The sequence below is a fragment of the Macrobrachium nipponense genome, chromosome 1, assembly GCF_015104395.2.
Source record: "Macrobrachium nipponense isolate FS-2020 chromosome 1, ASM1510439v2, whole genome shotgun sequence".
Lineage (NCBI taxonomy): Eukaryota > Metazoa > Arthropoda > Malacostraca > Decapoda > Palaemonidae > Macrobrachium > Macrobrachium nipponense.
Window position 1 is genome coordinate 8,564,976 of NC_087200.1, and position 22,573 is coordinate 8,587,548.

Below are 22,573 nucleotides of genomic sequence, written 5' to 3' on the forward strand. Positions count from 1 at the left end.
ATTTTATTATCATTTCAAGAAGTCCTTGTAATCATGAATTGACTCCAGCCACAACTTCTTCCAGCAAGCGTTCAGGGTCTCCTTCTTCACGTCTTTCAATGATTGGTCAATAACAGATAGACCTGGCAATTGTGAATTTACGGCAATAATCTATCAGCAAAAATTCACTGTCAGCGTTCATTGCATTCACATGGTGCTGGAGGAAGTCCTGAATGTAGAGTGCCTTGAAGGCATGCATCACGTCAGGTCCACAGGCTGGAGGCGAGAGGCGGTGTTGGAAGGGAGAAACTCGAGCTGGACTTACAAGTAAAAAAGATCAAGAGGGTGACCACCAGCATAATCCATAATCAGCAACACCTTGAACTCCATGCACAAGTCACTCAGGTATTCCCTAACTTGAAGGATGAAGCTCTGATGGAACCAGTAATCCATAAGGACTTTGGTGATCTATATCTTGGGGTTATGTATCAAGAGCACAGGCAGTAATGCCTTGTTCTTGTTCTTATTCTTGAGGGCCATGGAGTTTGCAGCATTGTAAATGAAGCCTGGTTTCAACATCAAGCCCAATATTCCCACACATTAAGAGGGTAACCCTATCCTTCTGGACCTTAAATTGGGAGGCTCTGGCTTCATCCTTCATGAGGTATGAAAGGGATGGCATCTTCTCCCAGAATAGGCCAGTCTCATCACAGCTGCTTCAGTGCCTGCAGAAGCTGCTTCCCCATGCAAAGAAACAGACTTTAAGGTGAAACCACTTTTGAAATCAATGGAACCATCCCTTGGAGACTGAAAACCTTGAGGACCTGATGATGGTCCTGCTTGTGGCTCTTCCTCCTCTTCTTCTATTGGTGCAAGTTTGTCGAATATTAAGAATTCTAATTCCCTTTCTTCATTGCCTTCTGTGCCTCTACGTTACCACCTTCCTGTGCCTGTACATTGTCACCTTTTGTAGCAGTCGAAAATTGCTGGTACAGTTGTCGCACTTTCTTGCGAATTATATTGGAGTCAAGGGGTCATTCTTGTTAAGCAGTCCTTTATCCAGAATGCCAGCACAGATTCCTACTTCAAAATTGTTTCATCATGCACTGTCAAAACTTTTTGCTGTACTGAAAAAGCTCACTTAAAGCCTTTTGTATCTTAGCCTCTTTCTTCTTTAAAAATGAACCCCTCCCCCCACAACATAACCTTAGCAATCTTTCAATACATCTCTCCTCGAGCTTCATGACAACCTTCTTTCATTTAGGCTCTTTGCCAGAAGCCTTAGAAGGAGCAGGGCATTTTTTAAGAGGCATTTTGGGGAACGATTCACACATACACAATATTCAATACAACACGAAGATTCGTGATGATGGAAACCGATGAGTACTTCCTACACATGAAGCTAGAGGATACAGATAGGGCCTCCCACAATCCCACCTTTGCAAGATGGGGTGAGTTATCAGCCAATTAATGCCAAGTGTACAGCCAAAGAGCCCTAAAGAAAATGAGTGGCCCTTCTGGATTGGCTGCTTTGGAGACGACTACCAACAGCTTGTCAATTATCATTGCACCTGGATATTAGCATCCCATAATGCACTTTCTTTCTTTGCCATTCACTGACTTGGGTATAGAACCTTTTTAAGAAAACCAAATATACGTATGTTATTAAAATTTTGTTGTTTACATTAATATATTACAGTACTATACTTGAAAATTAGTACAGTCAATCCCTGTATTCGCAGGGGTTATGGACCACAACCCCCGGTGAATACTGAAAATCTGCGATAATTAGAATGCCCCTCTCAAAATGCTTATATGTAACTGTCTACTTAAAGCAAATCAACATTATATCATATATGTAGTATACAGTATACTGTAGGCTAGGCTACTGTATGAGTATATATATGACATATGTACCATGATAACATCATCATCGTATATGCGAGGCTAACTTGTTAAATGTTATTCAATTTCTCTTTGTACTGAATTATCATAACCCAATGTGCAGTGAACCTAGAGAATTAGCTGAAATTAATAATTACTATGCCCTATATGTGTATAAAGTATGCTGTATAGTGTAGGCTACGCTACCCTATATGTAAAGATGGTACTGATTACCCTAGTGTAGGCTAGGCTAGTATAATCTTACGGTAAATTAACACGAGCCAACTTACATCCAAATAGATTTATGACCAGTTGGTCATAACCAACTGCAGTCGTAAGTCGACAACTTTCTGTACTACAATGACTACTATCACAATGTTATATTATCATACAACTAAAACAGGTAAATTTGTGGGAAAACAACAATGGAACTCGCTATTATAGTGATTGTTTTTGTGCATCTGGTAGCATACTACAGATGACTCTCATCTGAAAACCCTCTGGATTCTGGGAAGTGTGCAACCTCATCTCAGCCATAATCAAAGGGTTAAGTCAATACCTAATATAATTTCTAGGAATATACTGTACGTGGGGATACCCCTTCCTTTTACAAGACCAAACAAAAGAATAACACCTGAGTTTTATTCTCTCTTTTATTATAAATGAATAAGGGAAACTAGTAAAAGTAAGCAGAAAGGAGAATATAATGAAGATTGATATAACTGGCTCACACATACTATGTCTACAGTTTTAACAATAAAAGCAACTTACCCAGGAAATCTTTCTGTCATGTTTAAAATGATATTCTGCCACCCCTGTCTTTCATAATACCAAACCAGAGCTGTACCATCACGACTTCCGGTAATGAACCTGAGTCCTTTGTGACACCACTGTATACTGTCAACTCGGTCCTGATGTCTTTCAGCTTCCAAAAGCTTCTCCACTCCATCTTCCCCCCCAAGATGATACACTCTGTAAACATCAAAAGCAAATGAAATGAAATATTACTTACAAAGAGCTTATTATAAACATCTGTTCACCACTATTACAGAAATAAGATAGCTTAGGAAAATTAACCTAGTCACATACAGATAAGAGCTTTAAATATGTTGAAAACTTTGGTAACTTAAATTTTCTAGATATTCATCCATACTACGCACCTTGTAGATCAGCACTCATTCCACCAAGGTGTCATCACACTAATTAGTATTGTAAGTCTTTTGATCCTATTATTATACAACATGAAAAACTCCTGGCAATGTTGTTTATGAGAAGCAGTGAACTCTAAAAATCCATGTACCACTCAATACATGACTTTTTCTGACCAGCATAATTACCTTGTAAAGCAAACATTTATTTACTTGTTAATTTAACATTTCAGTATTATTTATTACCTTGGTGTTTTCTCTTTTTCAAACCAACATTCTAGTCAAATGGCTTCCAATCCTAGGGTACTGAGCCATTCTTGAAAATACAAAAGTATTGTAGTATTGTACTTACAACAATTTTTTCATAATAAAATAAGATTTTATATATACCTAACCAGTAATTACTTCGCTAAGAGTTTCTACTCGACAGCAGCTTAAAATTAGAAAATTAGCGGTAGCAATAGTCTGTTGTTTATGTAGGTGAATAGCCCTGCCAACTTTCAGGGTATGAGAGGCACTTCAGCCAAGAGCTCAATTTGTTTATGCTCAAAGAAAAAATTGTCCATGCCAGGGGAGGAGGGTGGGCTCCATCCATAATTACTGGGTAAATATATATAAAATTTTATCTTACTGTAAAAATATAATTTTTATATATGTAACTTACCCAGTAATAACTTAGCTGAATCCATATTGACTGGTGGAGGGAGTCATGGAAAAAAATACCTCAAAACATTAATGAAGTTTAATGTGTAATAGAAAGGAATAACAAAGGTTAGCAATTAAGAAATGCTTGCTGTTCCTTACTTGGTGAGAGAGCTGCTGCAGGTAGATACTGCCTCTGGTTGGCGCTCATCTCAACCTTGTAGCAGTGTGGCAGTATAGCCAGGATCACCTCTACTGAAGTGGGTACTTCGTAGCAAAAGAATATTCCAAATGCTGACAAAGTATAAGACACTCTTGCGACAAAGGAATTACTACCCAACTGTTAACAAAGAACAAAATATTTTCCCCTGCCTAGGGTGCAGAACAAAAAACAAAACCACAAATAATGCCGTCACCCACACCAAACATGAAAAACGACAAAACAGACCACCACCCAACAGTAAAAATGGGTGGGTACTCCCGGTACATAGTACCACCAGGTTCCCATAAGATTCAACACCCTCATACAAAGCGAAGAGAAAATATTTTATGAAGGGATGCTTGCTACACTTCCTCAGTGAACACCCCACCAGCCATGGACAACTGTCCTAGTGTACAGCACTTTTCATAAATAGTTTCTGTCTCATAAAAAATGCATTACGAACACTTACTTGCATTTCCAGTAAGTGCACTCTAATATACTCGTTAGGACTTGTAAACGGCTTTGTCCGCTAGCTTTGAGCTTACCAGCCACTGACTTCTTGACTTTCTTGCTGACTGGGATGTGACAGTCCTGGCCCGAAGATGAAGAAGAATTCACTCTTCTCCTCTTGGCCCGAGGATCAGTCACGAAATCCCGTATCCTCCAACGCTTGACTGGTACACGCAGTGACGTCATCAAACTTAGCGATGACGCCAAGCTAGAGGAAGAAGACGAAGAAGAAGACGAATCATGCCTTTTCTTTTTGTCTTTCTCAAAATTTTCTGCTCTAGATCCTGTAATTTCTTCATTACTGTGTGTACCAACGAGTCAGAAAGCGTATTTGGTTCCGGAGGCAGCGAAGTAGATCGAGAAGCAGTAGGCTGTGATGTCATCACGTCTGCCATGTCGGTGTGTGACGCCAGTTGTGACGTCACCAATCTTGTAGAGAGACTCGGCGGCTGCTGCTGGCAAGCCAGGGGGATGAGGAACATTAGGCGCTGCCAGACTCTGCTGGAATCGTGACGCCATATAATGCGACAGCAAACCCTCCAAGGTTGGTATGCCTGGTAGGCCTAGCGCTGCCAACATACCTTCCATTCTCTGCAAGTCGGGAGTCGGCAGCTGGAAAAAAGATGGCGATGCTCCCCTCCTCCCTGCTGGGAACAACGGAGTGTAATTATGCATAAAATTACCCAAAACCCCTCCTGGAGTTTCCGATAGCGAATCGCTAGAAGAAACTGAAGGGGTATGGGACAAATCAAAAGCAGGTGGCGAAACATATGGAGCAGTCTGGTGTATTGCCGATACAAAAGAAGCCAGCAACGCTTGGTCATCCAAAGATGGAGTCGTCTCCTTTCTTTTGTGCTGGCCTTCTCATAAAACTTCCTCCACTGTTCCACCAACCAACCGCGACAAACTGAACAAGGATTAGTAATTGTACATACATTTTCTCTGCCTACTACATGCTGGATGAGGATCCGTTGACACTGAAGTTAGGAATCTTGAACACGGAAAGCCACTGACTCCAGGGCATTTCCTTTGTCTTCTCTTTGAAACGGAAGAAGATCCCGATGGTGAAGCAAAAATCTCCATCTCACCACGTACACACACTCACAGATAACACCTACAACTGAGCGCACTCAAAAAAGAAAATTAACAAGAAAAATGAAAGTGAAATGGATAAAAACGGGCAAACTAAAACCAGCTTTAAAACAGATAGACAGTAAACATGTCCTATCTTAAAGGCAGTAGAAAAGTAACTGGTGGGTCAAGGGATGCCTAGGGCATTCTGGGTAATACATGCCCCGTGACCTGGTATAGATGCCAATAGTCCCTGGATCTCAAGTTTAATTTTAATTCTACCAGTTTCCAGCTTGGCGCTAGTAAATCCTAATGTTAAGACCGAAGGTTTGTTTTGTATATGAACAATTGTATTTTTCATAGCTACAAACCAGAGGTCTTAACAATAGGATCACTTCTAGCACCTAGCTGGATCCGGTTAAATCGCAGATGAAAGTAAGGAATTCGGAGAGATCTGGCAATGCGTGTGTATATCGGGTGAAAAGTGGTCAAGGACCATGCACACGCTACAGCGTTCTGTCTTTCCAAACTCAAGATGTCTTTAGCAAGACAGAGGGGCGGCTAGAGGTGGGCAGTAAAATGTTAAGACCTCAGGTTTGAAGCTATGAAAAATACAAATTGTCTTAGAAAATTTGTCATTTGTTCATATGCGAACAAACCTCCGGTCTTAACAGTAGGATAGACTTATACTTGGAGGGAGGTACCGACATCCTAAACTGGCTGGGGACCTACCCACCAGTCCAGCTCTAAAGAAATATCTTTCAGAGAGGGACTGATGCCTGTGAAAAGCTAGATACATTGATATCCAACCACTCAGACACTGAGCGACATACAATGATGTATGGGAATAGTGGTCCCCCGTATTCGCAGGGTGTGTGTACCAGACCCCCTGTGAATAGTTAGAACCCGCGAATACTTGGAAACCCTATAAAAATGCTGAAAACAGCCTATTTTGTTAGTTGGAAAAAAAAAATTATACTTATTTTTTTTAATAGTTTTATCACAAAAAGTGCATTTTATGATGAAACTGATAAAAAAAGCCAGGAATTTGTGGATATTTCTCATAGAAAAATACCGCGAATATGAGAATTTTCAGCGAATAATGCGGGGAAACGTTCCTGAGAGAAATCTGCGAATGTGTGAGTCCGCGAATCCAGAGAAGGCAAATACAGGGGGTCCACTGTATTATTGTATAGGGAACTAAAGAGAAACTTTCACTGTCCAATAACAAACCAACACGCCAGGGTCTGTTACCACTCTCTACTCCCCCTTGCCAAGGAGCAGAGCATATGCTACTGAATAGAGGGTTGGTTATTTGAATAACAAGCGACCAAACTATCAGTATTACTACCTTACTCACCTGTATCAGACCAGTCCAGCGAATGACGTGTCTATTCCTCAACCTGCCCGAAGGAAGAAGGAAAGGTACAAGAGAAAGAAAGAGACCAGGCAACTCACTCATTCTCTCATTCACACAATCAACTTGGGTAAGATACAAATGTGCCCTGTTGAGGGCAATGATGAGTTACACAATCTGTTGGGCAGCCACCACAGGACCCAGGGAAAACATGTCCATAGATCTGTAGGCAACATCCTTAAGATAGGAGGTGAACGTGGATTGGCATAACCAAGTACCAGCACTCAGCACTATGTACAGCCAAGTTCTTTTTGAAAGCCAGAGAGGGAACAATACCTCTAACGTCATGCGTTCTAGCCTGCACAGACGTGGCGGCAGAATCATCGAGAGTCAAGTATGCCTGTCTGATGGCATCCCGTATCCAAAAAGAGATAGTATTTTTTGACAGCTCTTTCTTTGTATGTCCCATGCTAACAAAAAGCCTACAACAGCCTAGTCTAAGGTGCCGTGTCCTTTTAAGGTAGTAACGCAGAACCCTGACAGGACACAACAAAAGCTCTTGAGCATCACTGCCCACAAAGTCATCTAGTGATGGAATGGAAAAGGAGGTGAAGCTGTCATTGTGCACCAAGGGATTCTGGGTCTTAGTCACGAATTCCAGGACAAATTCGAAGGACACTGTCCCCCAACCACTGGTGTGCCTCACATTATAGCTCAGACCGTGCAGCTCCCCCACTCTCTTCGAAGATGCCAAGGCCAGGAGAACAACAGTTTTGAGTGTCAAGTCCCTGTCTGATGAACGATGCAAGGCTCATATGGAGCTTTAGTGAAACTTCTCAGGACCAAGGAAACATCCCACATCGAGGGCTTGAGCTACCTAGGAGAACTTGATTACTCAAACCCTTTAACTAGCAAGGAAAGTTCCCAGGATAAGGAGATGTCGATACCTCTAGGACATAACACTAAACTCTAGAGTCTAGACTCTAATGGCAGAAACAGACAAACGTTTCTCATCTCTGAGGAAGGTCAAAAAGTCTGCTATGTGCTGAGTAGGGGTTCCGAGAGGAGAAAAACCCAGTTTATGACACCAATCACAATAAATCGCCCAACTGCCTTGGTAAACTGCAGAGGTCGACCTTCTGAGACTGCTGGACATATGCCCTGCTGTCCTCTGAGAAAAACCTCTCGCTTGGAGGAGATACTTGATAGCCTCCAACTGTGAAAAGAGACAGATTCTACTGACTGGTGGAACCTTTATACATGTGGCTGACACAGGAGATGCCGCCAAGGGGGAATTTCCCTCAGAACCTCCGACAACAAAGACAGCAGATCTGAAAACCATTCTGCTTGAAGCCACAGAGGGGCTACCAAAGTCATTCTGAGACTCTGCAAACTCATCAGCCTGTTCAGGACTTAACGGATCAAACAAAACGGAGGGAAGGCATACACATCCAAGTTGTCACAGGGATGTTGGAATGCCCAAAGCACAGGACTTTGAACTGGAAGACCTTGTCTCCAAGAGAGAAGAGAAGGAACTTCCTGGACAACGGATGAATAGGGATCTGGAAGCATCGTCCTTCAAATCTATCGACAGCATGAAGTCGCCTTCCCTCACAGCTGCCAACACTGAACGCAGGATCTCCATCTTGAACCTCGTTTTCCTGATGAAATGATTCAAGGGGGGATGAGTTTATTACAGGTCTCCAACCTCCTGACGCCTTGAGCACCAAGATGTGACTGTAAAATCCTGGAGACAGACACACCACTTCCTCTATCGCATCCTTGTCCAGCATCTTCTGCACTTCCTCTATCGCATCCTTGTCCAGCATCTTCTGCACCTCCTCCCAGAGAGCCAAGAACTTCAGAGAATCTGGTGGATACACCCTCCTGAGCAGAGGCTTGTCTGAGAGCGGGGGGGAGAGAAGTCGAATAGCAGTAGATACCCCACCCGCAGGACATCTACTACCTACTCCTCCACACCATAACTCCACCACTTGGCTTACTGGCCCGCCAGGCAACCCCACCCAACACGTGGCACAGGAGAGGGAGAGGAGCCTAACCTACCGCTGGTCCTCTGACCTAGGCTGAGATGAACGGGGAGGCCCTGCTGAAACTGAACTCCTTGATGGCCTACCAGGCGATGACCTTCATGAATGCTGCTGGGCAGGGGGGAGGAGGAGGAGCCGGACGTCTCCAACAACGAGAGACTGACTTAGACACAGCCTGGTGCAATAATCTGTCTTTCGTGTCAGCCCCATGCTCGTCTATTTCATCCTCCAGCTCAGTCCAAGGGAACAGAAATTGAGATTCCAAAAGATCCCCATTCCTCAATGCCAGCAAGGACTTAGGGTCAACCAATCTTTCCATCCTGGATAAAGCCGTGTCTCTTCTAGTCAGGAGAAGGTTAGCCCATAAATTAACACTAAGGTGTGCAAGATACGAGAATGCCTTGCCTCCAGACTGCAACAAACTGGCAAGAGAGGTAGCACTCACCAACCCCTCTGGGAACCTGTCAGAAGCTATCTTGGCAATGACCGCCAACCAGAAGTCCTACCAAGAAACCTTCTGCAACATGGAGGGTGCCGTAGACTCCAAAGCTGAGGCATCCTGCGAAAACAAGGACAGAGCCACCAACCTAACCTGCTCCAAAGTCAACCCTGGCTTCAGACGAATGCCGTCCTGGTTAAAATGACGTGACATCAAGTATGCAGTTTGTAGCATAGTACTTCCTATGCCTCGTGAGAGGCGGGGGAAGCAACTTGGTAGAACCCCTAGAGCAAAGCCATCCCAATCTGAAACAGAGGCATTTACTTTATGTAAGACCGACTGGACATGCCCCGACAAGGGAAGTGGAACCGATGACTTGGAATCCTGCGTAGTTCCCAGCAAGGCTTCCAAGCAGGAAGGAGTGAAAGACGACTGAGCCTGAGTCCTACTCTCAAAGTTGTTGAAACCCACGAATGAGATCGACAACTTCTGTAAAGGACGACAAAAACTCTAGCGTGTCTCCCTCCTCCTGCTCTGGCAACGGAGACCAACAAGAAGAATGTGCAGGCTTATCTAAAGCGCCTTCCTCATGTAAACCAACAGAGGAGCCAGGAGCCAAACAGCCCGAAATGCCAACCAACCTGCCTGGGCTGGATCCAAGCGCTAACTCCTGCGACGAACCAACCACAACACTAGGGACATCACTACGCACTCTCCAAACAGACGTACTCGAAATAGAACAAGAATCCCTCGGAGTCGAACCCCGGGAAGTACCAGGGAGAGGGGCAGGCAAACACTCTTGCTGCACTTACTCTGCACTCACAAACTTCAACCTCTTGACAGGCACCTTGGGATCCTTATAGAGACGAATAGGCCCAGTAGATGGAGAAGCGGAAGAATTTGCAACTTGTGCACCAACGTGGAAGGTTTGCAACACACTCGTGACTCGATGCAGAGGACGAAGCAGCCACTGCAGATCGCACAGGGTAAGAAACACTAACACTCCTCAGAAACACCAGCACTCACAGACGAAGAAAGGGCAAAGTCCTTAGCCTTCCAACACTCGATACGCTAACACGGCGGAGATGGGGGAGAAGGAGAGGAAGACAGCACTGGCTCCTTACACAATCTCTATGCAGGGGGGGGGGGGGGGGGGGGCAAGAGGGGGGGGGGGGGGCAACACAACACGCTTGCTTTCAGTCCTCCCAGCCGACATGGCAGCAAACCTATCTTCTAAAACAGAGTCCGATCTCTTAAGAACCGCCTGACATAAAGTCTTAGACGGATCACCAAGAGAAGGAGCTGACAACATGGAAGGGAGATGCAGTGAACTGGAAGGGAGAGATGATGTCACGGCAGCAGACAATGGTGACACAAACAAGCGAGGTAGTTCAGTGGAGGCAACTGGGAGTGACGTCATCAATGGAAGTGACGTCACAATTGGCGATGACGTCACGGCTTCCCCTCAATCCGAACGGGAAGCAGAAGCCACTGGCAGAGGGATACAAAATGGCTGACCACGTGACATCACCAGTGGGGCTGACATCACATCTTCCCTCTGACTCGAAGCAGCAGCAATCGTCACTGGCAGAGCAATATAATAAGGCTTACCTCAGCTACCAACGAAGATGAGGCCAGGAGGGGGGAGGGCCTGGACTGCATGAGGAGGGGGGTGGTGAGTATCCAAGAAGTGCATCAGTAAACTCTCCAAGGAGGGTAAACCTCATTGCCCAAGCGTCCCCAAGAGAGCCGCTATTTGGGCGCCTCCGAATCTGAAATTAAAGAAACTGATGAAAAAGCCTCCTCCCTCTCGGGAATTGAATTAACTCCTGAGGAAGTGGGGGCGACATTACATAATAAATCAGCCTAAGGACCTCCTGATACTTCCAACATATCCATGGAAGAAAAGGAAGGGAACAAAGGCACAACACTAGCATGGGGTGTGACAGCAACAGGAGACAAAGCATTGGGAAGAGAAGAAAATCCCTCCCACGAAGGAAGAGTAGAAACTCTATGATGCTCCCCAAAACTATAAAATAACTTCCACTGCTCTCTAGGCCACACACGGCATTCCGTGCAGGAATTCGTTATTGTACAAATGTTAGAACGACACCTACTACAAGTGATGTGAGGATCAGTTGCTGAAGAAGCCAAAAAACGAGAACACAGGGAACCTGGAATTCCTGGGCACACATGCTGTCAAGGCCGAGAAGGAGCAGAAGCCATAATAAAAGTATACACACACAGAAACACAAGCGAAAACGGGCAATGAATTGGGTAAAAGCCGAAAGAGGTTAACCACAACTCTTGTCCAGGCGGTTCAGAAAAAGACTGAACGCTGTGGCGTGGGTGCATGGTCCTTGACTACTTTTCACCCGATTTCACAAGATTCTGTGCTTTCATCTGCGATTTAACCGGATCCAGCTAGGCACTAGAAATTATCCTATTGTTAAGACCGAAGGTTTGTCCGCATATGAACAATCAGCCTCTTCAATGTAGTACACATTAGGGGGCAGTGACAGAGGACAATAGTCTCTTGTAACAGGATTACTGGAGCCAATGAGATCAATACTGCTTCACTGGTAATGGCTGTACATATGCTGAGATTGAAAGGCATTTATTCTCCATGAAGCAGAGACAGAAAATGCTGAGATTTCTAACTATAGTGCATTAGGAAGGGGATATACAAAAGACAAAGCTGTTGAAGTGTGTAGTGACCAGACATTATGAAATATAGACCTAAAGCAATTAAAAACAGGATAACCTGTGTATGTAATGAAAAGAAGAGATGCAACCAGTCAAAAGAAGCACAAGGTATTGAAGTAGCAAGACAAGCCTTATGGGAAGACATAAATTCTATGAAAAATTATATTACAAATAAACGCATAGCAAGGTCTACTTTCTTATGTACAGTACATACTCCAAAGCTAATAAGATTTGATGTTAAGATTTTTGAACTTTTGAAAATTAATCTGGTTATACTGTATGTACATTAACAGATCCTTTTTAAGACAAAAGGACTCTACCTTTATACTGATATTTTTTCTTACCATGTTATTCTTCCCTTTAGTATACAGCTAGTTGTCGACTTACGACCTATGAAAGTTACTACTGATCAACTTTACGACCACCCACAACCAAAACGACTGGGAAGCGACGTGAGCAAGAAAGAGTGGTGTCCAGCTCAACGTACAACAGTTTTTTTCCCAGCTCCCTCCTCTCCACACACAGCTCACTTTTCAAGCTACTAATGACTTTTGTCGTGCATTGGCAACAAGGATATACCTCCAGTAAACTTATGCCATCAAACACAACCGTAGATAAAATTGAGAGAAAATCATTTTAATCAAAACTTCAGGTCTTGAAAGAACACATACTACTGTTGTTTTCACGCCAATAAAAGATAAGTAACATAACGTCAAGTTCGTACTAGGATGAAATGAAGTGAAAATAGCGAATGGAATCACGTAATACATTTACACAATAAACATGCCCACAACATAATCTGTTAACGAAAAAAATATTTTAGTTCAACTGACGTATTAAATTCATATTTTGACTTAAAAACACATCGTATAATGACAAATTACCTTGTCTCATATAAGTAAAGTATCTAGATACTTTACGCTGACTAGAAGCAAGGCAATTCACTCCGAATTGAGTTAAATACCGCGAAATAAACTCGTATTCGCCATCAGCAGATTTCCAAACCAAAACATTGACTGCTTTGTTAGTATTTTATGATACAATAATATGAGAATACATAAATATTATTGGATACCTGTCAGCAGCCTGACATCACTTAATTACGTATGCCGATGTCGGTCCGAATCTGATTCCCATTTTGTGTCCATTTTTTTATTTTACTGATATATCAAAATCATAATGCATTGTACCTCCAAACATGGCTTATATTAATAAATTACTAAATTATATCATATATGTAGTATACAGTGTACTGTAGGCTAGGCTACTGTATTCGTATATATACGATATATGTACCACGATAACATCATCATCGCATACGCAAGGCCAACTTGTTAAATGTTATTCAATTTCTCTTTGCACTGAATTATCATAACCCAATGTGCATTGAACCTAGAGAATTAGCTGAAATTTATAATTACTATGCTATTTATGTATAAAGTGTGCTGGGTAGTGTAGGCTAGGCTACCCTATATGTAAATAATGGTACTGATTACCCTAGTGTAGGCTAGGCTAGTATAATATTCTTACGGTAAATTACCATGGGCCAACTTACGTCCAAATCAATTTACGACCTGTTGGTCTAACCAATTGCAGTCGTAAGTCGACAACTACCTGTTTATTAAAATGATGAAATTCACAAGTATTGGCAAAACAGCATTAAAATTGCACAGTGTGCTAAAAATGTTGACAGAAAACCAACGTTTAATAATCATACAAGCTACATGTATATAAGCGACAACTGGTTAAAATGATCCTCCTCATTAAGGGTACACAAAGCAATGCTGTAAAAGGCTATACAAAGCAACACTATAAAGTGAATCCTGTAAAACAAAAGAAACAATAACATTAACAGAGCTCACCTTACAAAATGGTCAACCCCACCAACAGCTAAAAAGTTTCCTCCATGACTAAATGATGCACATATAAGTTGAGCATTTCCTGGGCGAATTCTCTCATTTACTTTTAAAGGTTTTAAGCTGAAAAAGTCAAACAATTACCCATCAAATTATTATGAAATGCATTACATCATCTACTCAAGTACTTATCAAAAGCTGGAAGAAATAGACCAACTGTTCATGCTATGCTACAGTCTGCCTTTAAAAACATTAAAAAGCAAAATAAATATGACCAGTAAGATTAATTTTTTATAAAAAATATACTGTCTTTTGTCTTTAAATAGAATGATGCAAACTGACTTTCTTAAAACCAGCAATAGTGTATTGCAAGCATGCCCCATTGAACTGATGTGTATCACTTCCATGTAATTCAATGGCCTTTTGAATATACATCATTTACAAGAATAAACCCTTCTTATTTATGTACATCACAAAAAATTTACTTTGCTAAATTAATTCCCAAATTCTCCTCCACAAAAGTAAACTTTCTCAGCTCTTTTACCATAAAAATTATTTTAATTAATTAGGACTTTTATTGTAATGAGTAACCAACAACATAAACTTGAAATACTGGTTCACAATCCATTATCTGAAACCCTTGGGGCCACCTGTGTTTTGGTTTTGGACTTTTTCTGAAATTCAGAACTGAAGCTTGGTCTGTGAATACACAACCACAATTTATTTCCCGCAAAAACATTCTGTGGATCTCGAAAATATATGACATAAAAAAGAACTGTCATTTTTGTATATGCTCATATATCATGCGACCCAGAAAATTTTTTCCAAATACGATTTCATCTAATATAGCAAGTTTAGTATGAGTTTCTTGTTCAGTTGATTACACTTAGGCAAGGTGTTCTAGATGTTGCAATTTGGTTATTTCCAGTGATAATGCATATTATATCTAGGTTAGCTTTTATTTAATAAAGAGGCCTAGAAGCCAAAGTTCATTAGGTAAATGCAAAGACGCAAAAGTTTATTAGGTTAAACGTGAATCTTAATACAACATGAATCTTATTACATTCAACCAACCTACCAGCCCGAGAAGAGACTTTATTAGGCTCAGAGTTCTAGATAAACTAATCCTTTATATATAATAATAATAATAATAATAATAATAATAACAACAACAATAATAATAATAATAATACATTCAACCAAGTTTACCAAACTTGTAGCTTGTCAAAGAATTCATTACTATTTCTTATAACTAGCAACCACTTACTGTTGTTTGCAAGACACTACCATAAACAACAGCAAGTACGGACATTAATAACCAAATAAAGAAACAGTTGTTTACCAATATTAATTGCTATAATTAGCACACATTTATTAAGAGTTGCATTACAGTTGTAGACCTGTTAAAAATCTGATATTTTTCAATGCTGATTTCCATTAAAAAAAAATTAAGGAAAAAAATCATCCTTCACACAAGGGAGGTGTTCAGAAAGTATACCACTGAAGTTAAAGCTATAGTTATGGTTGAAGAAACGAATAATGTGCACCCACAAAGCTGTTGGAAGAGGCAAAAGCAACATCTGAACTGGAAAAATTGTACTTTTACTTATATTGACTGCTTTTATTTATAAATAAAGTTGCAATTTTTTAAAACCCAGCATTGAAACTTTATGAGAAACATGCAGCAACAAATTACACTTCAATTAGCAACTAATGAGTGATGATGTCAGTAAAATGCAGTCAGCTGATGATTTCAAGAATGTAAACATTATCAAAATGCAAATGTTATAATCCAGTAACAACAGGACAATCATACCTGAAATAAAATGGCATAAAACAATCGTTTTCTTGAAATGACAAATTTTTAATCAATTTGTGTTTTTCATAGCTAACAAACCTGGTCTTAACAATAAGATAACTTTCCAAGTGGCAGCTGGTAATTGGTTAAAGCAATCAAAGATGGTAAAGCAAGGAATCTGTGAGATCTGGCAACTCCTGCATGTAAGGGGTGATAGCCGGTCAGTGGCCGCCCATCATACTTCATGACGCTTCAGTCTTTTCCCCAACCAAGGAGATATAACAACAGAGAGGAGCGGCTAGAGGTGGGCAGTAAAACCTAAGACCTCAGGTTTGTTAGCTATGAAAATTACAAATTGATTAAAAATTTGTCATTTGTTCATATGCGGAACAAACCTTCAGTCTTAACAATAGGATAGACTTATACTTGGAGGGAGGTAAAAGTATCATTAACTGGCTGGAAGTTAACCCACCTGACCACCCTTTCTAGAAGAATGAGTTCTAAAAAAGGTGGTTCAATGCTTGTGAGAAGATAGATAAACCGATATCTAAGTACTAAGCCATCTGGGTTGAAATACAATGATATATGAGCAGATTCATTGCATCCAGGGAGCCAAAGAAAATTCTAACTGTTCATATAACAAACCATATTAGCCACAGGGGTTTGTTACTACTCCTCAGGACCCCTTGCTAGAGAGAGAGGAGTATTTGCTACTGGATTGGAGGTTTGATTGTTTCAAAAACATAAACCAAAACAACTATGAGTATGACTACCTTACTCACCTGTATCAGACTAGCCCAGTATATGACGTGTCTATTCCTCAACCCACCCATAGGAAGAAGAAAGGAACAAAGAGAAAGAAAGAGGCAAGCCAAATCACTCATTCCCTCTTCCACACAATCATCATAGGTAAGATACAAACTGTCCCATGAAGGGCACTGGATGAATTACACAACTTGTTGGGCAACCACCACAGGACCCAAGGAAAACGTGTCCAAAGACCTGTGGACAACGTCTCTTAGGTAAAATGAAGTGAACGTGGATTAAAGCAACCAAGTACCAGCATTCAAAATTCTGTGAACAGCAAAGCTTTTCTTAAATGCTAGAGAGGAACTTATACCTCTGACATCTAGCCTGCACAGACTCAGTGCCAAAACCATCAGGAGGTGAGTAAGCCTGCTTGATCGCCTCACGTATCGAGAATGAAATAGTGTTCTTGGAAACTTCTTGTCTGGACAGACTAGTGCTAACAAAAAGTCTAAGACACCTAGGAATTTGACAGCGAGTCCTTTTAAGATAGCATCGTAGGGCTCTGACAAGACATAGCATGAGCTCTTGTGGGTTGTTGTCGTCACACACCAAGGGATTCTGGGTCTTGGCCACGAATTCCGGGACAAACTCGGTCACAAACCCCCAACCCCTGGTATGTTTCACATCATAAATTCAGGTCATGAAGCTCCCCAACTCTTTCCGCAGAAGCCAAGGCCAACCGGAAAAGTCTTTAGCATCAGATTTCTGTCTCCAGTGAGACTTCTCAGGACAAGCGAAATATCCCCTGCAGGAGACTCGAGTCCCCTTGGAGAACAAGTCTGCTTGAAACCCCTGAAGAACAAGATCTCCCAGGATGAATGAAGAGATGTCTACGCCTTTCCGATGTAACACCAAACCTAACACTGCTCTGTAAACCCTAATAGCAGAAACAGAAAGGCATTTCTCATCCCTGAGGAAGATAAAAAAAATCTACTATATGCTGAAAAAAGGTTTTGAGTGGAGAGAAACCCTGTCAACGACACCAATCACAGTAGACTGCCCATTTCCCTTGGTAAGCTGCTGAAGAGGACCTCCTGAGGTAACTGGACAAACGTCCCCCGGCCTGAGAAAAACCTCTCGCTCAGAGGAGATACTTGATAGTCTCCATCCGTGAAGAGACAGGGATTCTACTGACTGGTGAAACCTTTTGACATGAGGCTGGCAAAGAAGTTGCTGCCATGGGGGAATCCCTCTTGGAACCTCTGAAAGAAGAGACAGAAGGTCTGGGAACCACTTGGCTTAAGGCCACAGAGGCGCCACCAAAGTCATCCTGAGATTTCGAGAATTCATTACTGTGTTTAGAACTTGACGGATCAGCCAAAATGGAGGGAAGGTGTACACCTTGAGGTTGTCCGAAGGGTGTTGGAAGGCGTCCTCTGCCAGAGCAAGAGGATCCGGGACCAATGAACAGTAAACCTCCAGCTTCCTGTTGAAGTGAGTTGAGAAGAGGTCTAGCATAGGCCTCCCCAAAACCTGAAAAAGTCTGTCCACCACGACCTGGTACAGAGACCACTCCGTGCCCAGGATTTGGTTCTGACGACTCAACCTGTCAGCAACTACATTCCTCTTGCCTGGAATGTATCTGGCAGAAAACTCCAAGATGTCGATCACCCAGTGTAACTCGACTGTCAATGAATGGAGGTGACGAGACGCCAGCCCCCCTGCTTGTTCACATAGGCAACCACCATGGTGTTGTCGGATATCAGAATCACCGAATGACCCTCTACCTTCTCCTGAAACTCTTCCAGACCCAGAAATGCTGCTTTCAGCTCCAAAACGTTGATGTGTAGCAGCTTGTCTTCCGCACTCCAAACGCCTGGTGCAATGAGGTCTCCTAGATGAGCAGCCCAACCAGAGATGGAGGCATCTGAAAACAGAAGGAGTCTGGAGAGGGAGAACACAGAGGGCTTCCCACCAAGAGATTCTGGTCATCCAACCACCAATGAAGGTCTTGCTTCACCTCTTTGGACTGAGGGACTTCCTGTAGAGAGAAATCTCCCGGCAGGGACCGAAATCTTTCAGTCTCCATTGCAGAGACCGAAGATGAAGACAACCACGAGGGACCAGCTTCTCCAGAGAAGACAAAATCACCAGAAGGACCTGCCATTGGTGAGCTGGCTGTTCTGGTTGCGATAGGAACTTGCGTGCCACTAACCGTAACTTCTCTAATCTCTGGTCCGATGGAAAAACTCTCGACGCTGCTGTATCTATAACCGTATCTAGATAAAGAACTTTCTGGTTGGGAACCAGATTTGACTTTTCTAGGTTTACCATTATGCCTAGCGCCCAATAGAACTGAAGAGGACGATCCCTTTCCTGAAGCAGTTTCTCCTTGGAACTTGCTAACACCAGCCAATTGTTGAGGTACCTTAACAGGTGAATCCCGAGCATGAGCCCACGTTGAGATGAGGGCAAAGACCCTTGTGAACACCTGAGGGGGCGTGGTCAATCCGAAGCACAGGACCTTGAACTGGTACATCTGCTCTCCCAGAGTGAAGCAAAGAAACTTTCTGGACGAAGGGTGAATAGGGATCTGGAAGTAAGCATCCTTTAAGTCTATTGACAACAAGAAGTCATTGTCCCTTATTGCTGCCAACACTGTCCAAGGCGTCTCCATCTTGAACCTTGTCTTCCTGACAAAATGAGTCAAGGCGGAAAGGTCGATTACCAGTCTCCAGTCGCCTGTCGCTTTTGGCACTAGGAAAATCAACTGTAAAACCCTGGAGAAGGACGCTTTACTTCTATTGCACCCTTGTTCAGCATTTTCAACACTTCCTCCTGAAGAGCTAAGAACTTCGGGAGTTGCAAGCATGTGTCCGATTGAGAAGGGGTCTGTCAGAGAGAGAGAGAGAGAGAGAGAAGTTGAATGATAGTACATATTCCACCCGCAAAACATCTACTACCCATTTCTCTGATCCATAACTTTGCCACTTGGCCCACTGGACCACCAGGCATCCCCCAACTCGTGACAACACAAAGGGAGAGATGCCCACCCTACTGACGACCCCCTCTGCCCCTTCCTCTAGAGCCCCTACGAGGCTTGTAGGGGCGGGATTGAAAGGGACGTTGTTGCTTGTTTGACTTGGCCTGTGAGGGAGATTGAGAGACCCTCGTAGAAGCAGAACTCTTAAAAAATTTAACAGGTGAAGATCTTTTCACCTGTCGCTGAGGGGGAGGAAGAGGACCTTGTGAACAGGCCTCCGACTTAGATACCCCCTGATGTACCAACCTGTCTTTAGTATCTGCCCATTACTGCTCATTCGTATTTTCTAACTCAGTTCTTGGAAACAGATCCCCATTCCTGAGAGCCAACAAAGACTCAAGAGTCCACTGAACTTGCCACTTTGGACGGTGCTGCGTCTCCCCTGGCCAGGAGGTGGTTGGCCCACAAGTTCGCACCAAGGTGGGCCAGGTAAGAAACAGCTTTTGCACCAGACTGTAACAGTCCAGTGAGTGAGGAAGAACTTACTATACCTCCTTCAGTCCTATCCGAAGCATTCCTGGCTATTACAGTAGACCACAAGTCCAGCCAGGAGACCGTCTGGAAGATGGAAGCCGCCGTAGTCTCCATAACTAAGGCTTCTTGTGATGAAAAGGAAGGACCTCCCGACCTAACCTGCTCCAGAGTTAGACCAGGCTCAAGACAGATCACATCCAGGTAAAGGTGCCAAGGCGTCAAATGAACTACATTAGTGTAGTAGTACTTCCTATGCCACACGAGAGGAGGAGGAAGAAACTTGGATGACCTATTGGAGCGCAGAGCATATCTGTCCAAAACCAAAGCGTTCACACTCTGCAAGACAGACTGAGCATGGCCCGACAGGGGAAGTTCAAAAGAAGTCATAGAATCCTGTCTGGCACCCAGCAAGCCTTTGTACCCGTTGGGGTGATAGAAGACTGAGCCTGCGTCCTACAGACAAGATTGTTGAACTGACGAATGAGATCAACATCCTCTGCAAAGGATAACATAAACTCTTTGAGTGTCTCCCTCCTCCTGCTCTGGCAAAGGTGACTGATGACGCAAAGAAGAAGACTTGGCAGTATCCTCCTTCTAGAACAATACTGATGAAGCTTCTCTAGGAAGCCTAGCATTCTGGTCATTATTGGTTGGAGTGTAGTCCCTAAAACTTAAAAGATCCTACAACCGAAGGTTGCTGAACTTCATCACACGATGACACTTGCACATGGTCCCGACTTAAACCGTGTACAGGCTTGCGTGAAGAACCACGTATACGATGGCAAAAATGATCACGTACACACACATCAGGCAAAACACGTATGCGTTCACAGAAGGAATCACTTACGTGGACATGTGACGAGTCGAGTACATGCCCGTGAGACACCAACCGAGCACGATACTGAGACAAGGAATGTCGTTGAAGAGATCTACTTGAAGGAGATTGACTCTTAAGGTTAAGGTCTCTTCCAGGAGAATGAGAAACACGTCCGCGGGCCAGGGAAGCCTCACGCTCCCAACCGCCAACCGCAGTCTTATCAAGCAAAGAATCCTTAGACTTGAACCACCTCCGTATCTGCAACCTTCACCCTTTTAATCAGTGCCTTATCGTCCTTATGCCGACAAACTGGTACAGGAACAGATGAAGAGGGGGTAGCACCTCCAATATCATCAGCACGTACTACATGCAAGGATGAGCCGTGTCTGCATATGGAAGGTGAAGAAACAATCTTATTACTCTTGACAATCATCCTGTCACACACATCCATGAGATGGAGAGACACGGCTGTCAAGGGAAGACTACGATGCATTACTCACACATATGAGACACACATCCATGTATCGAAGACAAGGATGCCTTCCTTCCACAAGCTCCACTGCCAGCCTCACGAACACGAACATGCAAGGGAGAAACAAAACCTTGTGGGGCAGATAGCGAAGCACTCCTCTCACTTGTACGAACACGGACATGCATGGAAGAGAGACAGTTGTGTGAGGCAGGAGGTGATGCACTCCCTTTGCTAGCAGAAGACAAAGCCACAAAGTCCTTGATCCTCCAGTATCTGACATGATGGCAAGGCAGTGATGGAAAAGAAGCAGAAGGAGTGAACCTCCACCTACAAGGTCTCTTAGTAGCAGGAAGTGGAGAAGAGACCTTACGTTTACAACTCTTCTTCGCAGCAAAGGCAGAAAACCTCTCTTCCAAAACAGAGTCCAGCCTCTTGAAGACTGCTTGAAACAACACCTCGGAAGGCTCAGCAAGAGAGGACGATGACATCATAGTGACGGAGGATGAGCAGCCACCGCATCTGAGATTTTAGGCTGAGAGGACGCTGGGAGTGACGTCACGACATCTCTTAAGACCAGCGCTAATTGATGGCCTCACTAGCAGACGATAAGGCGCGACCCAGTGAGCGTCAGTGAAGACAAGGGGGAGGCTGGACTGCTATAGGGGCTGGTGGGGGAGTAAGTGCCTTCAAGAAATGCGACAACAGCCCATTCAAGGAAGATGAACCCCGTGGACCAAGCAATGCCCAAACAGCCACCATCTTGGATGGCTCTGAATTTGAAACTAAGAAATAGCCTCAGTCCTCTCAGTTATAAAGTGAGAACCTGAGGAAGAGGGGGATACATTAAACATAACGTCATCCTGTGGCACTCCTGATACTTCCATCGACAAATCAATTGAAGAAAAGGAAGGCGACATTAGTACACTTGAACTAACCACAGGGAGACCAATTACGGGAGAGGGAGAAGACGAATCGTCAATCGTCCAGTCGAGGAGAAAAAAATACCTTCCCAAGAAGGAAGAGTCGAAACTCTGCGATGTTGCCTCTTCGTATAAAACACACTCCACTGCAACTTAGGCCAGGAACAACATTTCAGGCAAGGATTGGTTATTGTACAATAATTTGCTCTGCACCTACTGCATGTCGAATGAGGATCTGTGATCGTCAACGCTAGAAACCTTGAGCACAGAAATCCCTGAATACCTAGGCACATGCGTTGATGAGCCCATGAAGACTCTGAGGAATCCATAATAAATAGAGCAATCACACACTGAAAAGGAAAGAAACACAGGCATAAAACAACTGGCTTGGAAGGAGAGCAAAAGCGATAACGTCTACTCTCCAAAGCAGTTAAGGAAAAGACTGAAGCGTCACAAA

The 22,573-nt window shown here is 43.2% G+C and overlaps 1 protein-coding gene across 1 annotated transcript in view; it reads right to left on the reverse strand.

The window, feature by feature from the left end:
- LOC135218682 (bromodomain and WD repeat-containing protein 3-like) overlaps window positions 1–22,573 on the reverse strand; it is a 282,487-nt gene that overhangs the window by 236,118 nt on the left and 23,796 nt on the right. Inside the window, 2 exon segments of the mRNA XM_064255131.1 lie at window positions 2,635–2,835; window positions 13,849–13,965. Of these exon segments, the coding sequence (XP_064111201.1) occupies window positions 2,635–2,835; window positions 13,849–13,965 (318 nt within the window).